At 48.0% G+C, this 19,877-nt stretch overlaps 1 protein-coding gene across 1 annotated transcript; it reads right to left on the minus strand.

Moving 5' to 3' along the window:
• Positions 1 to 689: 689 nt before the first annotated feature.
• Positions 690 to 7,573, minus strand: atp1b1b (ATPase Na+/K+ transporting subunit beta 1b). Its single transcript, XM_004564103.6, has 6 exons — positions 7,368 to 7,573; positions 5,392 to 5,520; positions 3,880 to 4,035; positions 2,416 to 2,600; positions 2,193 to 2,276; positions 690 to 2,103 (listed from the first exon to the last, which is right to left on the minus strand). The coding sequence occupies exons 1-6, from the start codon at positions 7,459 to 7,461 to the stop codon at positions 1,843 to 1,845; spliced, it is 909 nt and encodes a 302-aa protein (XP_004564160.1). The 5' UTR covers positions 7,462 to 7,573; the 3' UTR covers positions 690 to 1,842.
• Between the last annotated feature and the right edge of the window lie 12,304 nt (positions 7,574 to 19,877).

The raw sequence follows: 19,877 nt of genomic DNA on the forward strand, positions 1-19,877 counted from the left end.
CAGGAAGAGGGGGAGGGCCCTGTCCTCTGTCACACAGACAGGAGAGCCGACAGAGTTAGCAGACACTCTACTTTCAGTGTTGAGAAAGACTTTGTTCCACTGAAAGCAGCTTCAGACCTGTTTCCATGAAGCGTGAGATGAAGCTGTGTGAGCATCTGGAAGCTCTGAAAGAGCTCGAAAAGGAGTTAAACATGAAGTTCAGCCTGGATGTACACAAGCACGCTTAAAGCTTCCTTTGTAGTCTTTTTGTCATGTGACTGCACATGAAAGGTCCTGCACACATGCACTCTGAAAACAGGATGGCTCCCAGTTCACCAGTGCCGAATGTCTACTTAGACGCAGAGTTGAAGTGAATAACAGAGTTTCCTGTTTTATAGAGCCTATAGCTCGAGCTGGACCAGGCGACCCTGGATCCTCTCTTAGCTAGCTGCAATAGCTCTGCATCCCATGATGCACTGGGTGTTTCTCCTTCACTCTGTTTAATCATTAACTATCAGTCTGTCCCCTGTAGTATGTAAACGCTCTACTGCATTACGAGCATGACACGAAGTATAAAGGGTTTTATACTGAGCTGCAGGATGTGGACTCCAGGCAGGAAGGACTGAGCCCCTCGTTGGGGATGGCGGGCAAACACATGATGCAAATGTGACGCCGACACGAGAACAGACAAAAAGAGCACGACACCAGAGGAAGGTCCAGTCGGACTTTATTGGTTTCTATCTGATTAAATGAACAGATGAAAAGTTGACTGGAGGTAAATTTATGGTCGAATGTTTTACATCAACATGAGATCCTACAGAATATTAAAGCCAACATCGTCATTCATCTAAGCCACAGAGCTCTGCGTGAACTCCGTGTTTTTGGACAAATGCATGGACATCAGGCCTGTGGAAGTTAGCCGCCTGTCAGCTCTTCGTTACACACTCGCCTACATTCACGGCCAGAACATAAACTCAGAGTTAACTGTTAAAGGTCGCAAGGCAAGACGCTGACAGCCTACAAAGGCGTACTGCATTGCTTCTGATAAAGACTCTCTTACACTCATCACTTTGGTATTGCATTATACATTACAATATTTTGCAAAGAAATAAAATGTACAACTGCATAAATATAAAAGTCTTCCAACATGTTTCATGGTTGCAAACATTCAGAGAGTTGCCAACAAAACAAAAACAAACCCTTTAGTTAGCACCGTCGCCCTTATAACAGGCCAGGGTCTAACACACTGGACACGAGTCTACATTCAAGGCAGAATCAAAAGTTAAAGGCATGAAACAAATAAAACCCAATCACACAATTGAACGATTTAAGGAGGTCTCCCACGATCAGCTGTAAAAGAAATAAAGAGGAGAGGTTTCCTGGAGTGCAGCGTTTTCCTTACATAGATCACAGCGAGGAACCATTTTATTATTAATGTTATTATTAAGGACATGTCTGAGGCTCATGGCTGGCACTGCTGAAGCTTGCTCATACAGTAAGATGAGGTTGAAGGACCCGATCTGTACACTCCAAAGAACTAGCTGCTAAAACCACACAGGCAGCGATATATGCCGCGCACACAGACTCCGTGGAAGTGTCCCATGGCTTGTTTAGAGGTATCATTTACAGCACACTAAATATTATCATTGGCCCTATTGCTACGTTCCCCTAAATTTGATTCTAAGGCTAAGACAGAAATACAGAAGCAAGTGATGAAAGCAGATTACACAACAGTCCCTAACAGCGTTTCCCCTTCACTCAGCCAACACGAGCTAATAGCTACAGCCTTGCCCCTCTCATCTCATACAACTGACTGATACTACAGGGGGGTGGGGCGGGGGAGTGCTATGGGCCTGATGGCGGTCATGATTCTTCAACCTGGATCTTGATCTCAAAGCGTCCCTGGTAGCGGTCCTTCTCGCTGTAGTCGATGTTATCTCCGAACACTTTGCACTCGATGCGGAGGTCAGTGTTCCGGGTCAGGTTGGTGAACTGCAGCGCCACCAGCGGCTGCAGGTACTGCGGGTGCAGCTTCTTGCCGTAATAGGGGTAATACTGCAGGGGGAACCCTTCACCGATGCCGTAGTACTTAATCTCTCCGATCTTATCAGCGTCCTCCTCTTTCTGGAAGAGAGAACGTGCATACATGAATTCGTTGTCAGAGGACAGCGGGAGCGAGGCCATGCTACATGCTGCGTGCGGGCTGTGCGTACCTTGCTGGTGCAGTAAATGGGGATCACGTTGGGCTGCACCTTGGGTTGAGCCTCCTCAGGAATACTCTCATTAGAGGTAGGAGGCTAAAGAAAGAAGACGAGTTAGCCAAACCGTATGAGCGCTGACCGCTGCTGGGCTTTAACAACTAAGGTGACATTTTCATTTTCTACCAAGCATTGCACTGCTTTGGTCTCCAAGTAAACAAAAGAAGGCTAAAGTTACCCGCGGGCGGTAGTTGACAATTCTGTTCAGCTTCACAATCAGACAGGGTTTGCCCTCCTTGAAACCAAACTCAGTGTCCTCCAAGCCAGAGCAGGGTCCCAGCAAGGCCCTGGAGAAGCGACAGGCCTTTCGGACACCCACATCACTGTCCAAGTCACCCCTGTTCTTGTAGTCTGCAGGTTGATCTAGAGGAACAAGTAAAGGGTTACGTTTCCTAAAGTTGGGTTCTTCCAGGTCCAACATGGCATCTATCATAGTGATGGAAAGGATCCCAAACTAGGGCTGGGCAATATGACCCAAAATTCATATCTCAATATTTTTTAGCTGGATGGCGATATAAGATATATATCTCGATATATATATTTTAAAGCCATAAAGTAAGAACAAAAAGAGAGTTCTTAGTCAAAGCTGTGTCCCAGATGTCACACAGGCACTTTTATTAACATAGAGCAGATGTACATAAAATTTACTCAAAAATAAATTATGAGCATTCATTAAATAATAATGCTCCATAAATAAAAGAAAACAAGGTTGTTTTTGTGCTAAACAAAGAGCTCACAATTGTGCAGTCAAAATGTAAACTAAAAGACGCTGAGCACAATAACAAAGACAGATTTCACAGCTGCTCTGTTCCCAAGTTCTACTGCGTGACTGACAGCCTGGAGTTTGAAATCCGCTTCGCAACCACGTCTCTTGGTGCCATTTATGGTCCTTATACACAGTAGGGTACTATTACGTTGAAGCACAGTACGTATCACTCCGCGAGGCTCAGCCGTAATCCTCCGACAATCCATCAAGCGGTGCAGCTCCGTAGCTTACCAAAGTCGTACTCAAACATTTTTTGACAGATTGCTGAGCGCCGTGTTCCACATAAAATCGGTTCGCGGCCATCAAGCACAACCAGAATTCATACATAAGGTGCGCTGTCAACTTTTGAGAAAATGAAAGGATTTTAGTCCGTGCAGCGCCTCTGGGCTGCATGGCGTTAGCGTGGTTAGCTCGTTAGCGTGGTTAGCTAGCTAACACGTTGACGCCGTCCAGCCCCACGCACGGGGCGATGCGCAGTAACTCGTTAACGGAGATTTGCCGTGTCCATCTTGTCGCTTCCTGCAGGTGAAGCGATGGGGGAGGAGGGGGAGTTGTGTTCAGTGAAGGAGAGGCGAGGCCGAGTAACGTAAAGACGAAAGTGGACGAAAGAAAGGCAAACTTGCGGCTCCACAAGTATAATTATAACGTAACATAGACTATATCGATATAAAGGATATGGTCACATCTTATATCTCGTATAAAAATATATCGATATTTTTTAAAAACTCGATATATCGCCCAGCTCTATCCCAAACCATCACGTACAAGCTCAGCCGAGCGGAGCGGTAATGCACAGATGTGTCGGACAACAGCACTTCCTGTTTGCAATCACATTTCTGTTATTTTCCAGTAGAAACTAGTTCAAGTGATGCTTACCTCCACAGTCTTCAAACTTCATCTGGTCTTTCTGTTTACTCTCATCGTACTTGTCCAGGAACTCCCTCAGAGCCTTCGTGTGAGGCAGGAAGGTCTCCACGGCTCGGGGGTTGAAGGCCATCTCAGCTTTATCTGACCGTGGGGTGTGTGTGAGGCCTGCAGGTGCACAATCACAGCCCTTTGTTATCGCCAACATTAACAACTATTGTGATGTCACCCAGTACGGTTTTCAAATCCAATCATTTTGGAGGCAGACGCCATATTTGCATAATACTTAGATCAGGTGAGTGCGGAGACGAGTGGCTCAACAGGTGGAGCTGTCTAACCGGACTAATGGCACTGAAGCCAAAGCTGCCCTGCCTGGTGCCTCCACTGCTGTATGAGACTGTGTGCACAGACTGTACATGTTTATAGCACTGACTTGCTTTTACAGCCTCAGGTGGCCATTGAAGGAACTGCAGTTTGGCACTTTCAGTGCTGCTCATCATCAACACCAGATCTACCAACACAATAAACTCTTGTTATACAGACAGTCCTGTCACAGAAGCTCACAGGCATCCTGGCAGTAGCACCACCTTTAAAGCTACCAGACATTCAGAGTTACAGTGAAAACACACACTGCTGCCAACGTGCAGAATCAGTGCAACATCGATCTCACGGCAGCATCCGAGGGACAGATACACTTTTCCCTCGGCTTTCAGTCATTGTGCTAAGATGGGCCGAATACAGTCTGAACTGGGACTCGGATGAAAGCGATGATGACTGGATATGAAAGCTGATAAGTGACTTTAAAGATAAACAGGGCCGCACTGCAGTGTGTGCTTCGTGTGTAACATTAACGATCGCTACACGACTTTAGCTGAAGACAGATGAGGATGCAAAGACGCCAACTGCCCCCAGCCTTCAGTCTGTCAGTCTCACACACAGCCGGCCCTCTGTCATGGAAACAGAGCCGTGGTGTGTACACAGCAGAGGCAGCGGGGCCATTATACGGCGAGTTCTTCTCCACAACAACGTCAGGCAGGCCAGACTGAGCACAGGTGCTTTAAAGGCTACTTTCAGGTTTGGAAAAGTCTTTTTATGTGTGCCACAAGCAGTCAAACAAGTGATGCCCAGCTTTGTGGTTACTGTATGTGAATGTGCTTCACGTCTGCACCTCAGACGCCCTAGATATCGCTCGCTGATCAAGAAAACAACTGAAAAACTTCAGATGACGTCATTAAACTACAAGCAACATAACAATCTCTCTATTCAAAGTTAAACCCTGAAATGTTGGAATAATAAGTGGGAATTTTGTCAAAGGGTTTTTGGGAATGTTGACTAAATCGTGATAAAATGTTGGCGTTCTTACTGTGCAAACTGTAACATCTCCTCTTACCAGCAGCACTTTATAAAGACAGCGAGTTCAGCTCATTGCTGCTGCCTCCACAACAGTCCCAGTTTATCATGTGACCCCTAATAAAGATTAACTGGCCATCCTGTGAAGAAGATCAGCAGACTTCCATCTCTTACCAGGGGGTGCAACTCTGTCCTGCCAGGTGGGCTTGTATTCACTCAGAGTGAGCAGCATTGCTTGGATGGTGCCAATGAAGATCCCAGCCAGGCAGCCGTAGAATATAACATAGAACAGCGTAATTTTGACTGTGGGGGGAAAAGGAAAGAGTGTGTCAGCACAGAGAAAGTTAAAACTGCTGAGAACATGGAGGAAATGGTGTTAGTTACTGCTGACTGGAATCAATATTTTAGAGGTGGTGCAGATGATATGTTACATGATCTTCAGACTAATCATATGGACCGTACAGCTGTGACTCAGAATGAAACTACAGCGCTAATGAGGAAACAGAAACAAGGTCGCCAAAAAGGAAAAGGTCAGAAGCTGAGTCAGCACAGGCGACTGGTTTCCACGGTTGGTAGAACGAATGAGACGCTGCACATAATGAATAAGCAACACAACAAGAACAGCCTCAAACCTGCAGGACAGACGAGTGCTGTGAGGTAGGTCACAGTAAGACAGCGCGCGAATGCCTCACTGTCACGTGGTAACAGCAGAGCTACTGCGTTAGACACTTTGTCTCCGTCTCCTAAGGAGACTTTCACAAGACTTCACGAAAATTAGCCGTTATAAAAAACTCAGTTAAGCCGAGTGACAGCAGAACCTCAGCTTCAAGCGCACCTTTGACCTGACAGAGCCGGCTGATAATAGAGTCTCCAGATTCATTTAGATTAATGAGTGGCTGGAGCTGCTGTGTGTGCACAGAGCAGACAAAATGACTGCAGAGCCATGCGTCACTCTGAGGGGGAAACACTTCCCAGCCATGAGTGCTTTAAACCTGACATGCCAACACTTCTATAGAAACAGTGGAAAACACACTTTTAAGGAGTTTGAGTGAACTCGGAATGAGGCTCACAAAAGACTCCCAACTACATCCCTGTATCAGTAACACAGAAACACGATCCTGTAAAGTCGGTCCTCACAGGACTTCAGCCTTCTCATCAGCACACTGCAACTCAAACCCCGAATGAATCCGGTTATGCTACTGTGAAGTTTATTCCCAGCAGCTCAAAGTCATCCAAACCCCACAGCCACGATTCACCTCGCTGCTTGCAGGGTGTAGGTGCACGCGCCTGTCCTCACGGTGTCACAAGGTCACCTGAACCAGTTATGTGACATTTTACCGGAAGTCGTTACCGGCAAGGGCATCTTAAACTCCAGCATCCCCCGGGCACTACGGCCCTCACAGTGCCAGGACATCTGTAGGACACACACTTCAGTTACCACACACACACACACACACACACAGGAAAACTCTGATTCTAGCGATTTAAACTCCTTAATTAAAGCGTGCACGCTCACGTGCACGCTCACGTGTACCGCTATCGCAGCACTGCGCATGACACACTGAAACGCATCTGCACTTTGCGATGACCTGAGAAGGGCGAACCGTAGTCCCCGCTCAGCTCGGGTCCAAACCGAGCACACGCCGGACTGAACCGGGAGTCCACAGAGATGAAGCGGTGACATTCACACGAGGGGCAAGGACATGCGCACTGCCGAGAAACGGGAGAAGAAAGGTCGAGCAACTTAATGACCGCATTGTTCCTCGGACTACAGCGACACCTGAGCCTGGCTCCTTCACCTTGGCTCACCTTGGACTCTGATGCAGTTTTAACCCTTTGCCTGCCCGCTTCGCACCTGCCGAAAGACACCTTGACCGTTTTACCCGACAACAATCAGCCAGCGCGGACGACTCTAAGCTCCAATCAGCGCGCGCAGCACCGGCTCTTCGCACTGCAGCGCGCACGCGCTCCCTGCACGGACAGCACGAGCACAAACATCACGAGCCTGCTTCACTGAACGAGCTCAGCGGCAGCTCGGGAGTTGTGTGTCGTGTGTTAGTTACAGACACCCAGAGAAAGTCGGCTCAAACAGGTGCTTGGAAACACAGACGGCCGTGAACGCGCGTTTGCCCAGTCTGCCCAATACTCACACCAGCTGCCCCCGGTACGGCCGAGCAGCTCCCCTGTCTCCGAATTCCACAGGAACTTCTTCCATCCGCCATCGTCCTTCTTATCGGAGGGCATGTTGCTATAGTTCCTTTAGTCGTCCCGGGGAAGAACACTCCGCGTGCTGTAACCAATTCCCAGCCTGTCCGAGAGGCACCCAGCGCAGTCCTCCCTCAGGCTCCCCAATATAAGCGTTCGCCCCTGACTCCGCCCGAAACTCCAGCAGTTCACCTAGGAGGAGGGAGGAGCAGCGCTGACCAATTAAAGGCCGCACACCGAGCGTGCGTAACTCTGACGTGAGACAGACCGACAGAAAGCGGCGCAAGTGGGCTCAAAGTTAAAAAAAGTGGACATATAGTTCTGTACATACTCTACAAAAACCATAGCCTGCTTAGCCCCTCCCTCACACACACACACACACACACACACACACACACACACACACACACACACACACACACACACACACACACACACACACTCAACACTTCAGCGATGTTCTGAGGATTTCACCGTGTTCACATGAAGTCACTGCATGGGAACAAGTCACATCCTTAATGCGAGATTACAGTGCAGCAACCTGCAATTCTCAAACACGCCGGCTCCTCTAAACAGTCATTATGGTGCAAACAATACAGTCATTTCATCCCCTTCACCAGTGAAACAGAGCGCATTCAGGGGAAGCTTGTGGGCCTCGCTCTCAGACCTGTTCCCACTTTAACTTGGTGGGTGTCCTGTGCTGCTGTGTGCAGTGAACCCCTTCTCACACACACCTCGGGGATAATAGGCTCTAGTAACTTAGTACATACCATATCCTGCCTTCTAGAGCCCGTGTCCCTCCTCTGAGGCTGCCTTCAAGGGCGTTTCAGAGCCAGGGTCATAGTAAGCTGATGTTCTACCTAAGATCAAAGTATGAAGCATTCATTTCAGACCTTTTAGAATAATACAGCATGGATGTGAATTCAGTTAGGAAACAATAAAAACACGAGTCCGTTGGAACCTGAAACCATCAGCTCACCAGCCTTCTGCACATTTATGTTGTGTGTGTGTGAAATCACTCAGCAGTGTGCTGCCCTCTGGCTTTCTTCAGCTATGTGCATTTGTTTGAATATAAACATTTGTGTGTAGGTATGATTGGTCAGGATTGTGCACATGCTGGTTTTGACCTTTAAATATCACCTCAAGGACAAGATGAGTCATACTGAGCCACCAACACTGTCCGGCTCTGTGACACTATCATGATGGAAAGACCTGCCTGACCTCTTGCTCAAAGTCAGGTCCCTTACTCTTTCTCCTTGTCCCGACACTATCACCCTGCCCACACACTGATGTTTATGGAGGGCTGATGGGGAGGTAAGCCTGCTTTGGACAACAAAACCTCCTCATGGTTAATCAATGCTAACCACCGCGTACAGAGATGATCAGGGCTTTAACAAACTCTGGCTTTAAGCCTAAACTTTGATGTAGAAAACCCAAAGTAATCAGAGTTCAGAGTTCAACCACCTCTGAAACAATAATACAAACTAATAAAAAGCCACGATCAATGGATCAAGGAAATATGGGAAGAGGAGAGCTTTGGTCTGAGTCCACTGGAGCAAAGAAATCTGAATGCCTGCCAATGCTGAGCGTGATATTTATCTTAAGAGGAGTGGAGAAAGAAGTCGTTGCTATCTAACTCTTTCATCATTTAGCCTATTTTCCTTAAGAGATGATAAAGCCACAGTCTTGCTGGACTCCTCCTTATATTAGATTTGTTTTTAAAATCTGCTCAATCAGCTGTAACCTGGCAGGAACTGGTGATGCTCGCTGACAAATATGTATAAACAATATGAGCCAGTCCTAAAAAGTAGGACTTCAATTTTAATTATCAGTCATTACCTTGTGTATTTATAAAAGACTCTACAATAATACAGAGAAACACCAACAATTAGTGTGCACTTGGTGACAGTGCATGATGCTAGCTAGTGAAAGAGTTGCTTCAGTGCATCCTGTCACAAGACAAGAAGAAAAATATTTGCTTTTAATCAGTCTCGTGTGTCTAAAGCTCGACGTTTTTTCTGTGCAGTGATTATCAGATTGATGTGGAGTCACAGACTGCACGGACACTGTAACGTTATAGAACAACAGATCTTTGATGCTGCTATGAGGACATCTCGGTCCCAGATTTGTATGTCATAATTGTATGAAACATTTAGCAGATGTGCAGGGAGCCATCAGGAGGAGATGTTACCAATGTGCTGCACCAGCCAGGTTCTATTTGTAAGGGAAAAGCTACTAAAAGCTTGCATGTGCAAAAGGACTTGGCCTGGGTACAGAGTCTGTGTGATGAGGGTTACTCAGACCGTGGCTCACACTGGTGAGGTGGGTGGGGTTGTGGAGTGTTTGTTGGCAGTCCGAATGGTCCAGGGGAAGAAGCTGTCAGTGAGTCTGGAGGTGTGGGACCTAACTGATCTGAGAGGGCAACCAGAGGGCAGCGGATCAAGGGGTCAGCTCGGATGGTCCTGGTTTTTCTGAGAATGGAGGATCTGGCGATGGCCTCCAGGGATGGCAAATTACCCTCTGTGCAGCCTTCCTGTTCTCAGCAGTGGCGCCTGCATACCAAACACCCGGGCAGAAGGAGAGCCGCTCTCCACTGAGGAGCGGTAGAAAGCCAGCAGCTGCTGCCGGTAAAGGTTGTTCTTCCTCAGGACACAGAGGAAGTGCAGTAACTGCTGTGCCCTCTTTCCCAGGACGGTGTTGTGGGTCCAGGTGAGATTGATGGAGATCTGGGTGCCCAGAAACCTGAAGGTGGAGACAGATTCCAGCCTTTTCCACTTATAAAAAGAGGGGAGTGGAGCTGTCTGTGCCTCCTGAAGTCCGTCATGAGGTCTCTTGTTTTAAGAACGTTCAACTTCAGGTCCAGTGGGACAAGTTCTCCACCTCTGCTCTGTTTCATCTCCATCACAGATGAGCCCGACCACGGTGGAGCTATGGGCTTGGCGATGATGTTGGTTGCATGGGTTGGTGTACAGTCATGTGTGTTCAGGGTGTAAAGTAGGGGCTGAGAACGCAGCCTGTGGGGCTCTGGTGCCAGTGGGGGAGGGAGGTGGGGGCTGAGTCAGGCTGATGAGCCTCTGTGTCGTCACCTCACAGAATATTCTTGTTTTGGGGATCATCTAGAATGTGAGAAAAGCCCTTTGGTCAGCAGTGGTTTCTCCTTGAGGTTATTTTTGCCCAGTCTCTTTCTTATTGTTCAATCATGACCTCTGACCTTTACATGTGAACCTGCACTTCTTTAGATGCTGTTCTGGGCTTTTTCTTGACCTCCTGGGTGAGTGATTGATGTGCTCTTGGAGTCATTTTGGTAGGTCGGCCAATCCTGGGAAGGTTCACCACTGTTCCAAGTTTTCCCCATTTGTGAATTATGGCTCTCAAGTGTCAATATCTGCTGATATCAGCCTTCCAACAGTTCATTCATCATTTGCTGAGCTTTTCTCCCTTTATCAATAAATCATCATTTAAACTGCTTTTTGTGGTTATACCTTTTTGCACCACTGTAAAAGCCTTTGGTGATTTTGGGTGACCATGAGCTGAAGGCACATGTGATGTTCACACTGGGCACAGTAAGCCGGGCACCACAAGGTGCACGAGAGACACACCCAGTCACGTCCCGTGCAGGCCTATTCATTCATGTGTGGACTTGAGTGGTGGCGGAAGCCAAACAAACGTTACCTGGTTCGTCTCAGTATGACTGCGGTCGAGACTTTGGTGCGACGTGTTGCTGGCTGTTTAAGAGTGAGCACAGCGAACGTCTTTATGACAGCTGAGAGCTAAGCAGGAAGAAGTCAGAACAATCTAAAAGAAAGCCGACACGTCCACATCCCCTCAGATTAACAGAAAGCAGCAACGAACACAAGAGTCCAAACAAAGGAGGAGGTGGAAATGTCGTTGGGCTTGAAGCTGGTATTTGTGCAGCGTGCTATCATGACATCAGGTCCTCCTGAATCCTGCTTTACGTGCTTCATCTGAACCCTGACCCGAACCTCTTAGTCTGATCATGGAAACGAGTTCACATGTGTAGGTTTGACATGTAGCAGGTGCCTCACGTCTTATGGTGCTTTCATACATATCACAGAAACGGGACCAGTGTGGGCTCGAGTCAGAAAGACTCGCTTCACCTTGATTCCACCCTTCCGACTACTACACCACATGTTTACTGTGTACACAAGCTGACATCTAGGCGTGGTCGCTCCATCATTAGAAAACCGCCAAGCCCGGCTTCTCTGATTTCAGCCTCACTCACACACCAGCTCCACCGCATAAACACAGGAAATGAGCATCACTGTCGAGCAAATTATGAGCATGTCCTCAGCTTATTTGCTGAGGCTAAAGTTTTAAATGACAAAGTAAAAACCAAGAAAATGTGTTGGTGATTGTTGTTCATCGTGAAGCCTAACGGAGGACAAACAGACACCGTCGTTGTCAGGCGTGATTTTGTAGGATTCACCTGAAAGCCTCACACATGATCCTGTCTGCTGTCTGTCATGCTTATAACGTAGTTGTAGTTACCTGCGACTGCTCAGCACATCCAAACAGTAATGACGCATGAAGGCTTCCTACATACACGAGAAGATTAAGGCAGTGAATGTCGGATATGAGGCCAAATATGACCTGTTGCTTTGCCTGACATGCTCAGAGAGGTTCATTACTGACTCGTTGAGTCAGCGCTGTGGATTACTGCTGTCTGTGTTTTCTACTCCTGCCTTCTTCGTGTTTCATAAGCAAATGAAAGGAGTGGGACTGACTGAGGTAGAGTGTGACGAGGCAGAAGTCGGTCTCCTTCTCAATAATTAGCAGTTAAATGCTGCCGGAGCTGCAGACGTCCTGGGCAGACAGATACTTCTAAAAGCAACAGCTTCTTGTTTTAGCTTCATTTGTGTCTGAAAGTGGATCTTACCACCAGGATACAAAATAATAATTAGTCAGCTTCAGAAGCAGTGGGAATATGTTTGTTCTAGTCTCTGTGAGGGGCCGAGCTGCAGGCAGTGTGGGCTTTATTTACCCCCAAATAAGAAAGAATATTTTACAAAACATCTGTGAGGCTCTGGTCCCAAAAGGTCAGAGGTCACAGTAACTTCACAAACAAACCAAACTGCAAGCACGGAACCAAAGGGTGCTGATGTGTGACTGACCAGACCACAGACAACAGCACACCAACCACCTCCAAAATAAAACCAAATCTATGCTGTGGCAACACAGAAATACCCACAACATGAGATCAATACCACATGTTACCATGGCGCCTGTTAAAGGTATGAATATATTTGGATGAGAGCAGAGGTTGAAAATATGCAGGACAGCTGGCAAACTGGTGTGAGGGTCAAGGGTCAAGGCTCCCCGAGGGAGCAAAGGCCTCCTTGCAGCCAACGGAGATTAGCTGCAGCACAACGTGAACACTTTGCTGCTACACAGAGCGTCGCTCTGCGCTCAGGACGATGTTCCTCACAGACCCTGTCAATCACAGCGGCAGCGTTCCCTGTTTGCAGTGGCACCTTCATCGGCATAATGTGTCCTGTTCTGAGGAACACGGCAGGAAGTAACCGTGTTTCAGGACAGGGTGGTGCTGCAGGGGTTAGCGCTGGTGCCTCGCAGCAACAACATATAAAGTTGAACCTTGCCTGGGCCCTTTCTGTCCTCTCTTGTGTGGCTCTCCTCGGGGGCTTGTGGGAGGACTACATTATCTGTGAGTGTATAAGGCAAGTATAGTTACTATGCACCTCATCAGTAAGACAGGAAATACAAGCACATTACTGGTGGTGGTCAGAGGGGCCGATGGCGCGATATGGCAGCCTCGCCTCGCCTTGCGGCGACTTGTTTGGCGCTGTATAAGTAAAACTGAACTGCTGAGCTGTCTCCCGGCGCCTCGGTCTTTCATTTCTGCCGTACGCTGATGCAGAGCAGATACTAACGAGCGCACTAACGGTGTTTCAGGCCATCACTGTCCATAGGCAGAGCTCCTGACCTTGATCGCACTATGCTGCTGTTTACAGGCCAAACACTGACAGGAATGTTCCTTTCTCTCTTTACTTTCATTCACCGTATGGAACTGGATTTACTCACAGTGTTTTCAGTTAACTGGAGCATGGAAGTCCCTGACAGTGCTGCACTATTGTGTTCTACCTTGTAAGTTGCAGTACAACACTCATCTGAGAATCCTTGTATCTCAGTTAATCTGATTTAATCTAATATCTATACTTGCTTAAAGAAGTCGTGTCACAACCTCACACACCTTCGATAACTACACCAGAGCCTGCCGCTGAAAGGGTATTGTGTTCAGACAGCAGAACAGAACAAAGGCTATTGTTCTGTCGATGAGCAGCTGTTCTGGTTTGGCTAAATTATATCTGAAAAAGGACATCATTGTTTTGCATTTTCATATGAAGCTGATGTGGGTTTGAAATGACAAAGGTTTAAGTACAGGACTTGATGGACTGCAGGGAGTCAGATAATAGCCCTCCTGTGTTTTTCTCTTCGCTGTCTAATATCCTGGAGTTGACTCATTCTCAGTCTAACAGTATCAACTCCTTTTCATAGCTTTTGTCCTCCTTTGAACAGAATGTCACACAAACGTAGAATTTGTTTTTATAAAGCTCACAGTGACTTATTTAAACTTCTTTGGCTTAGTTGAGTAAGACGGTCAGTTTATATGGTAGATACTGCAGCACGATCACTGAATGCATTTCACGTTAAAGGCAAGTGTAGCACAGTAGCAAAGATTCTTGATGAAATATGATGGAAGCTAGTTCTTACTGTCCTACTGAGCATTTTATTCAGTGCGCTTTTATTAGCATAGCACCAAATCACAACAACAGTTCCCTCACGGTTCTTAAAGAGATATGTACGTTGTAGCAGCCGTCCGCTCCAGTGACCACGCTGCATCGGAGGGTTGGTGCAACATGCCTCTTTCACACAAGCACTTTCTCTGTGCCTACGTGCTTTTTGTGGAACAACTTGGGGTTTAGTTTGTTGCTTACGGACACGTTTGCACACAGATCGGAGCGGCGAGCGATCAAACCACCAACCTTCTGATTAACAGATGTTCTACCTGCTCTACCTCCTGACCTACAGCTGCAATATCAGTGTGATTACTTTTTAGTTTCCAACCACTTAAAGGGACGGTGTTTCTCGCATCCTTTTACGCAGATGGCCGCCCCTCCCTCAGCCCGGCTCTGCTGGAGGTTTTTCCTTTCCACTGTCGCCAAGTGCATGCTCAGAGGGACTCGTCTGATTGATGGGTTTCTCTGTGTCATTGTAGGGTCTGTATCCTACAACACAAAGCACTGATTGTTGCTGTGATTTGATGCTAAATCTACACATTAGATGCTTTTCCCTGTAACAGGAAGTGGAAGTAATCTGGATGTGTATGTGTGAGTGTCACTGGCTGCGTGTGCAGCGGGGTGAGATGTGATGGTAAACCTCGCTGTGCTTCTCCTTAACTTTGCCATGTCTGAAGTCCTTTTGTTAGTCACCACCCAAGGCCACACAGTTATGGTTCAGAGGTCAATAATTGACAGAGGATCATAGTGGAAAGTTTAAACGTCCTCTGGGTTAATGTGTGGTGGAGCGTTGTAAAAAGAACCTGCAGTTAGGTCTCACTTGTTCATCCTCAGCAGCTATGCTCTCACCATCCATAAACCCAGTTCTGCACTTCTGAGAACATTCCCATGCAAATGTCAGTGCACCGAGTGCTGCTTCCTGGGAATGTGAAACTGCTGGTTTAGCCGAAGCTATATAACACTGGAATAACAGGAAAGGGATACGAGATGGTGGGAATAATGAAAGTGTAGGACTACAAAGCACTGCTGTGTATGTGGCACGTTTGTGTGTGAGGTTCAGTAAAACCTGCAACTCTGATGCTTTTCACTGAGAGAGGCTGAAGCTGAGATGCTGCTGGTGAAACGATCCCTGGTGGCAGGTTAACAAGCACCCGTGTGGTCATACTGCATGTTGGCTCGTCGCACACAGAGTACACAATAAATAAAAACATAATGTGTGCAGTATTTGATTTTTTCTGTTGGTAAACACATCAGTAACCACGGTGAAACCAGATGCCCACGCTCGTGTGCTTTACACCTGTTTGTGTTTGGAAGTGTCCTGTCTCTGTTAAACCATCTGCAAGGTCTGGTTTGGAACGCACATCAGAAATCTGCACATCAGAAATCTGCACATCAGAAATCTCTCTTGGCTCGATGTTGGATTGCTACGATTCTCTACTTAAGGACTTTGTCTAACATTCATGCACACGCTCACAGGACGCATGAAGGACACCTCAGGCTGGGGGTGAAGCTGCTGCTGCTTCTGCTTGTCATAGGACCCAGTCTGAGCCCGGCAGGAGCAGGGGCAGGGGCAGGGGCAGGGGCAGGGGCAGGAGCAGGGGCAGGAGCAGGAGCAGGAGCAGGAGCAGGGGCAGGGGCAGGAGCAGGGGCAGGAGCAGGAGCAGGAGCAGGGGCAGGGGCAGGAGCAGGAGCAGGAGCAGGAGCAGGGGCAGGAGCAGGGGCAGGAGCAGGGGCAGGGGCAGGAGCAGGAGCAGGAGCAGGAGCAGGGGCAGGAGCAGGAGCAGGAGCAGGGGCAGGGGCAGGAGCAGGGGCAGGAGCAGGAGCAGGAGCAGGAGCAGGGGCAGGAGCAGGAGCAGGAGCAGGAGCAGGAGCAGGAGCAGGGGCAGGGGCAGGAGCAGGGGCAGGAGCAGGAGCAGGAGCAGGGGCAGGGGCAGGGGCAGGAGCAGGAGCAGGAGCAGGAGCAGGGGCAGGGGCAGGAGCAGGAGCAGGAGCAGGAGCAGGAGCAGGGGCAGGGGCAGGAGCAGGAGCAGGAGCAGGGGCAGGAGCAGGAGCAGGAGCAGGAGCAGGAGCAGGGGCAGGAGCAGGAGCAGGAGCAGGGGCAGGAGCAGGGGCAGGGGCAGGAGCAGGAGCAGGAGCAGGAGCAGGAGCAGGGGCAGGGGCAGGAGCAGGAGCAGGAGCAGGAGCAGGGGCAGGAGCAGGAGCAGGAGCAGGAGCAGGGGCAGGAGCAGGAGCAGGAGCAGGAGCAGGAGCAGGAGCAGGGCCAACCTGCTGTGCGGTCTTAGAATAGAGACACCTGTGACTCTGTTAGCACGGGGGAAACCAGGGTTTTAGGCTGCTCTGTCACTTTTAAGAGGCTGCTTTTCACAAGTGCTGAGAAACTAACCTTCACTTTCATCCCACCCCTGCAAGTCGATCATGTTTGGAGCTTCGACATGCTCAGTTTGTTCAGAAACACACTTATGTGACTTTCAGTTAGGCTGTAAGCAGCCTTGGCTGAAATATGTCATCAATGTACACTGTAGCACAGACGATGCCTCCCTACAAACACACGTTTTATTTAGGCACTGGGCTCTTTGTTAAGGACACTGCATCAGATATTGTTCTGTTTATCTCACATGTTGTGATTAAAACAGGTCTGTTTGTGCCTTATCCATCAAAACAGCGTAAAAAAGTATTTTGACTGGACTGATGAAGCAGTACTGGACTGCTCCAAACGTGTGAGCCTCTCAGTAACAGCACTGTGCTCTCTGAGTGGAGTCGAGTCAATGTTTTACTTTGTGCGACTTTGATACCCAATCCCTTCAAACCAGGAAATGATGTCACGACATAGCGGAGGTGGGAATTGGATATGGCTGCTTACGTTTCACTGGTTCCTTCGGTTCACTATTTTAAGGATACTTGGAAACAAATGAGATGTGGAGCAACGACTGCGTATGCAAACACTGCCATCAAGAAGTCAGTTAGTGCTGCCCATAAAGGAGCTGCTGTGTAACAAACACCCTCTCCATTAAACTTTGATTGCGTTCCCCTCTGTCCCTTCCCAACCACTCTTTAGACGCCGTGGTGAAACATACACTCTTGCGAAACTTTGAACTGGTTACAAATTAATCTACGTCTCACAATATTTAGTTGCTGCTTACCCCAGTACAAAGTTTAGCTCTCATTCCTTCCAATAATTCATGAGCTGGTTAATATTTGAGCCGAATAGATAACCTGATGTCCAGAATTAGACTGTAGCTCTTTGAGCTGGGAACAATTCAGCGTTAAGCAGGCACATACAGAAGTTATGCTTAACCTCAGCTCAGTGCTGGTTTTCAAGGAACGCTGCAGCATTTTGGAAAATCTGCATGCATGCGATCTGGTCTAATGTCCCCTAACTGTGGATTAGCACAGACAGGAGCTCCTGCAGGAAGCATCCTGATAGTGTTTGTCAGGTTTTATCTCCACCTTCTAATGTTTGTTCCCTCGACAGGCTGAGACGTGCTGAAAAATAAGTTGTTCTCAACGAAACAGAACTTCTTAAAGTGCATTAGAGTAAAAAATGTGCAGACTTTTCAGATCTCCGTTAAAGTTCAGAATCAGAGAGCTTATTAAACTCTCCACTCTGCTAACTTTCTTCCTGTGGCCACACCGCCATAACTAACTGACAAACAGCCTATAAATGGTAATGTGTGACTGAGGACCGAGAGCTGCACGTGTGGGCCGACGCATAAAGAAGCGAGAGGGCTGAGCGCGCTCACGTGTCCTAAGCTCATTGCTCGTTTCCTCGCACACAGGTAAAGGCTCCACCTGTGAGCGCTGCGGCCTCAGATTAACACCTGCTGAAAGGCACAGAATATCCGGCCAAACAAGGAAGCAGCGAGTGAAGCCATAATGCCCTTGAAGAGAAAGGTGAACTAACACAGCACACCCTGCTCCGAGCTGCAGTCATATAAAACACACAACCATTAACAGACTGCCCGGCGGCTTGATAATGAAGATTATGCTGTAAATCACTCTGGCACCAGTTTACTCATTTTACCGACTCACTGCTATTTAGCTCAGGGAAGAACAGGTTGCGAGGATTTCCTTCCATAGCAGTGTGATCCTGTCAAAGTCAAGTCCCAAGAACGGGACGTGGTTTTTATCCACTTTATAAACTCCAACAGCGATGATGAAATGTAGCATGCGCTGGATCTGTTTGACCAACAGAGGACTGCAACATGAATCAGAGGCGACGCAGACGTCATCAGTTTCTATTGTGACGACAACAAACTCACTGTCACGGATCACAACTCAGTCGCACATAGTGTCAACAAAGAGTGTTTTTAGAGGTGGACAATCTGGCTGCGGCCTGCCCTTCACCCGCGGGACGCTCAGAAGCCTTAGACGGGCACAGTGGTTCGGTCTTTTTACTGCAGCCTTCAGAGAAACGAATTCAGAATTATTTTACACAAACAAAAGGAGGAAAATGCAAAATTCGATAGAACAGTAAAGTTAATGATCCAGCGGAGCTCCGCCCATCAGCGGATGCTCTGACGTCCTCCCTGTAAGGTGCAGGACTGAAACGCTGCTGCACTCATTGCTGCACAAGGGTTCAAACACTCTCCTGCTTCAATGTTCATCTCTAAACGATGGATCGATATCAGTATAATTTACTACGTCGGCTTTAAATCCCAGAAGGCTGATTCTGTTCATCAGGACGTTTTCAGTGGGAGAAACGTTTCGTCATCATCAGGTGACGTCTTCAGCCTCAGCTGACTGCAGCTTTCCAACCTCATAAACATGACTGACACCAGCCCACTGAAGGAACACTGGGCTGGGGGGTCTCTTTCTTGATCGTTAATATCCAGTTTGTCATGAGCACTGATCAATGCCTTAAATGCTCTGTAGTGTTCAGGTGCAGTTTGCTCCAGTGCAGACATCTTGGCTGCGTTTGCACTAGAGCAGGAAGCAGCAGCCACTTACATGCTGTCCTGTTCAGGTCCGATAATGATTGTGGGACTTTAATAGGCTGTGCTGCATGAGGACAAGATGCTATTTAGGGATTTAAATAGAAACCAATAAAAGACGTCGCAGAGGCTGCGATGTCATAACGTCTGTTACCTGGCGTGAGGTCAAAAAGCACGAATTTATCATCTCCCATAATGCAACTGGATGCTGTCTTCAGTTAGAGCATCCATCAGCATGTGGAACACGTGCAGTCCACAGCACACTGCTAGGCTGTAAACAAATACGCAACATGAGGCTGGACGACCCGTTAGTTACAGCACGCCAACACAACAATGTGCTGCAGCAGTCGGCAGAATACTGACACACATCAGAGGGTCAGCCGTCTCTGCAAAACCTTGCAGAGTGCGACCGACGGAGATGTTTGCGTTAGTCTACACATGCACCACACATACATAACAGTCTTCATACTGTGTGCAGATTTCTCCATCACACTGCAGCAACCTTCAGCCTCGAGCCTGTGCTCGAGAGGCAGCGTGACACTGAGTGATACGACACAGCAGAAACAGACACAGGACTGTCTGCCTCCAAGTTTGGACCTACCAGCTTGAAATGAGCAAAATGCACAGAGCATATATATCAGAGGTCTGTTGGAGAGGCAGGAGTTTAAAGTTTAGTCTGTGCTTCCACTGAGTGAAGCTCATAAAGAGCCTTTACTGCTCAGCTTTTTATTGATGCTTTTATTTGTCA

Source organism: Maylandia zebra, linkage group LG23 (assembly GCF_041146795.1).
Source record: "Maylandia zebra isolate NMK-2024a linkage group LG23, Mzebra_GT3a, whole genome shotgun sequence".
Lineage (NCBI taxonomy): Eukaryota > Metazoa > Chordata > Actinopteri > Cichliformes > Cichlidae > Maylandia > Maylandia zebra.

Bases quoted from the DNA above. Each gene is read 5' to 3' on its own strand.
- atp1b1b (XM_004564103.6), bottom strand. From the start codon at position 7,461: ATGCCCTCCGATAAGAAGGACGATGGCGGATGGAAGAAGTTCCTGTGG. The intron at 5,521-7,367 runs GTGAGTATTGGG...TTCCCCCCACAG, and splicing joins CCGTACCGGGGGCAGCTGGT to TCAAAATTACGCTGTTCTAT. The intron at 2,601-3,879 runs GTAAGCATCACT...TTGTTCCTCTAG, and splicing joins GAAGTTTGAAGACTGTGGAG to ATCAACCTGCAGACTACAAG.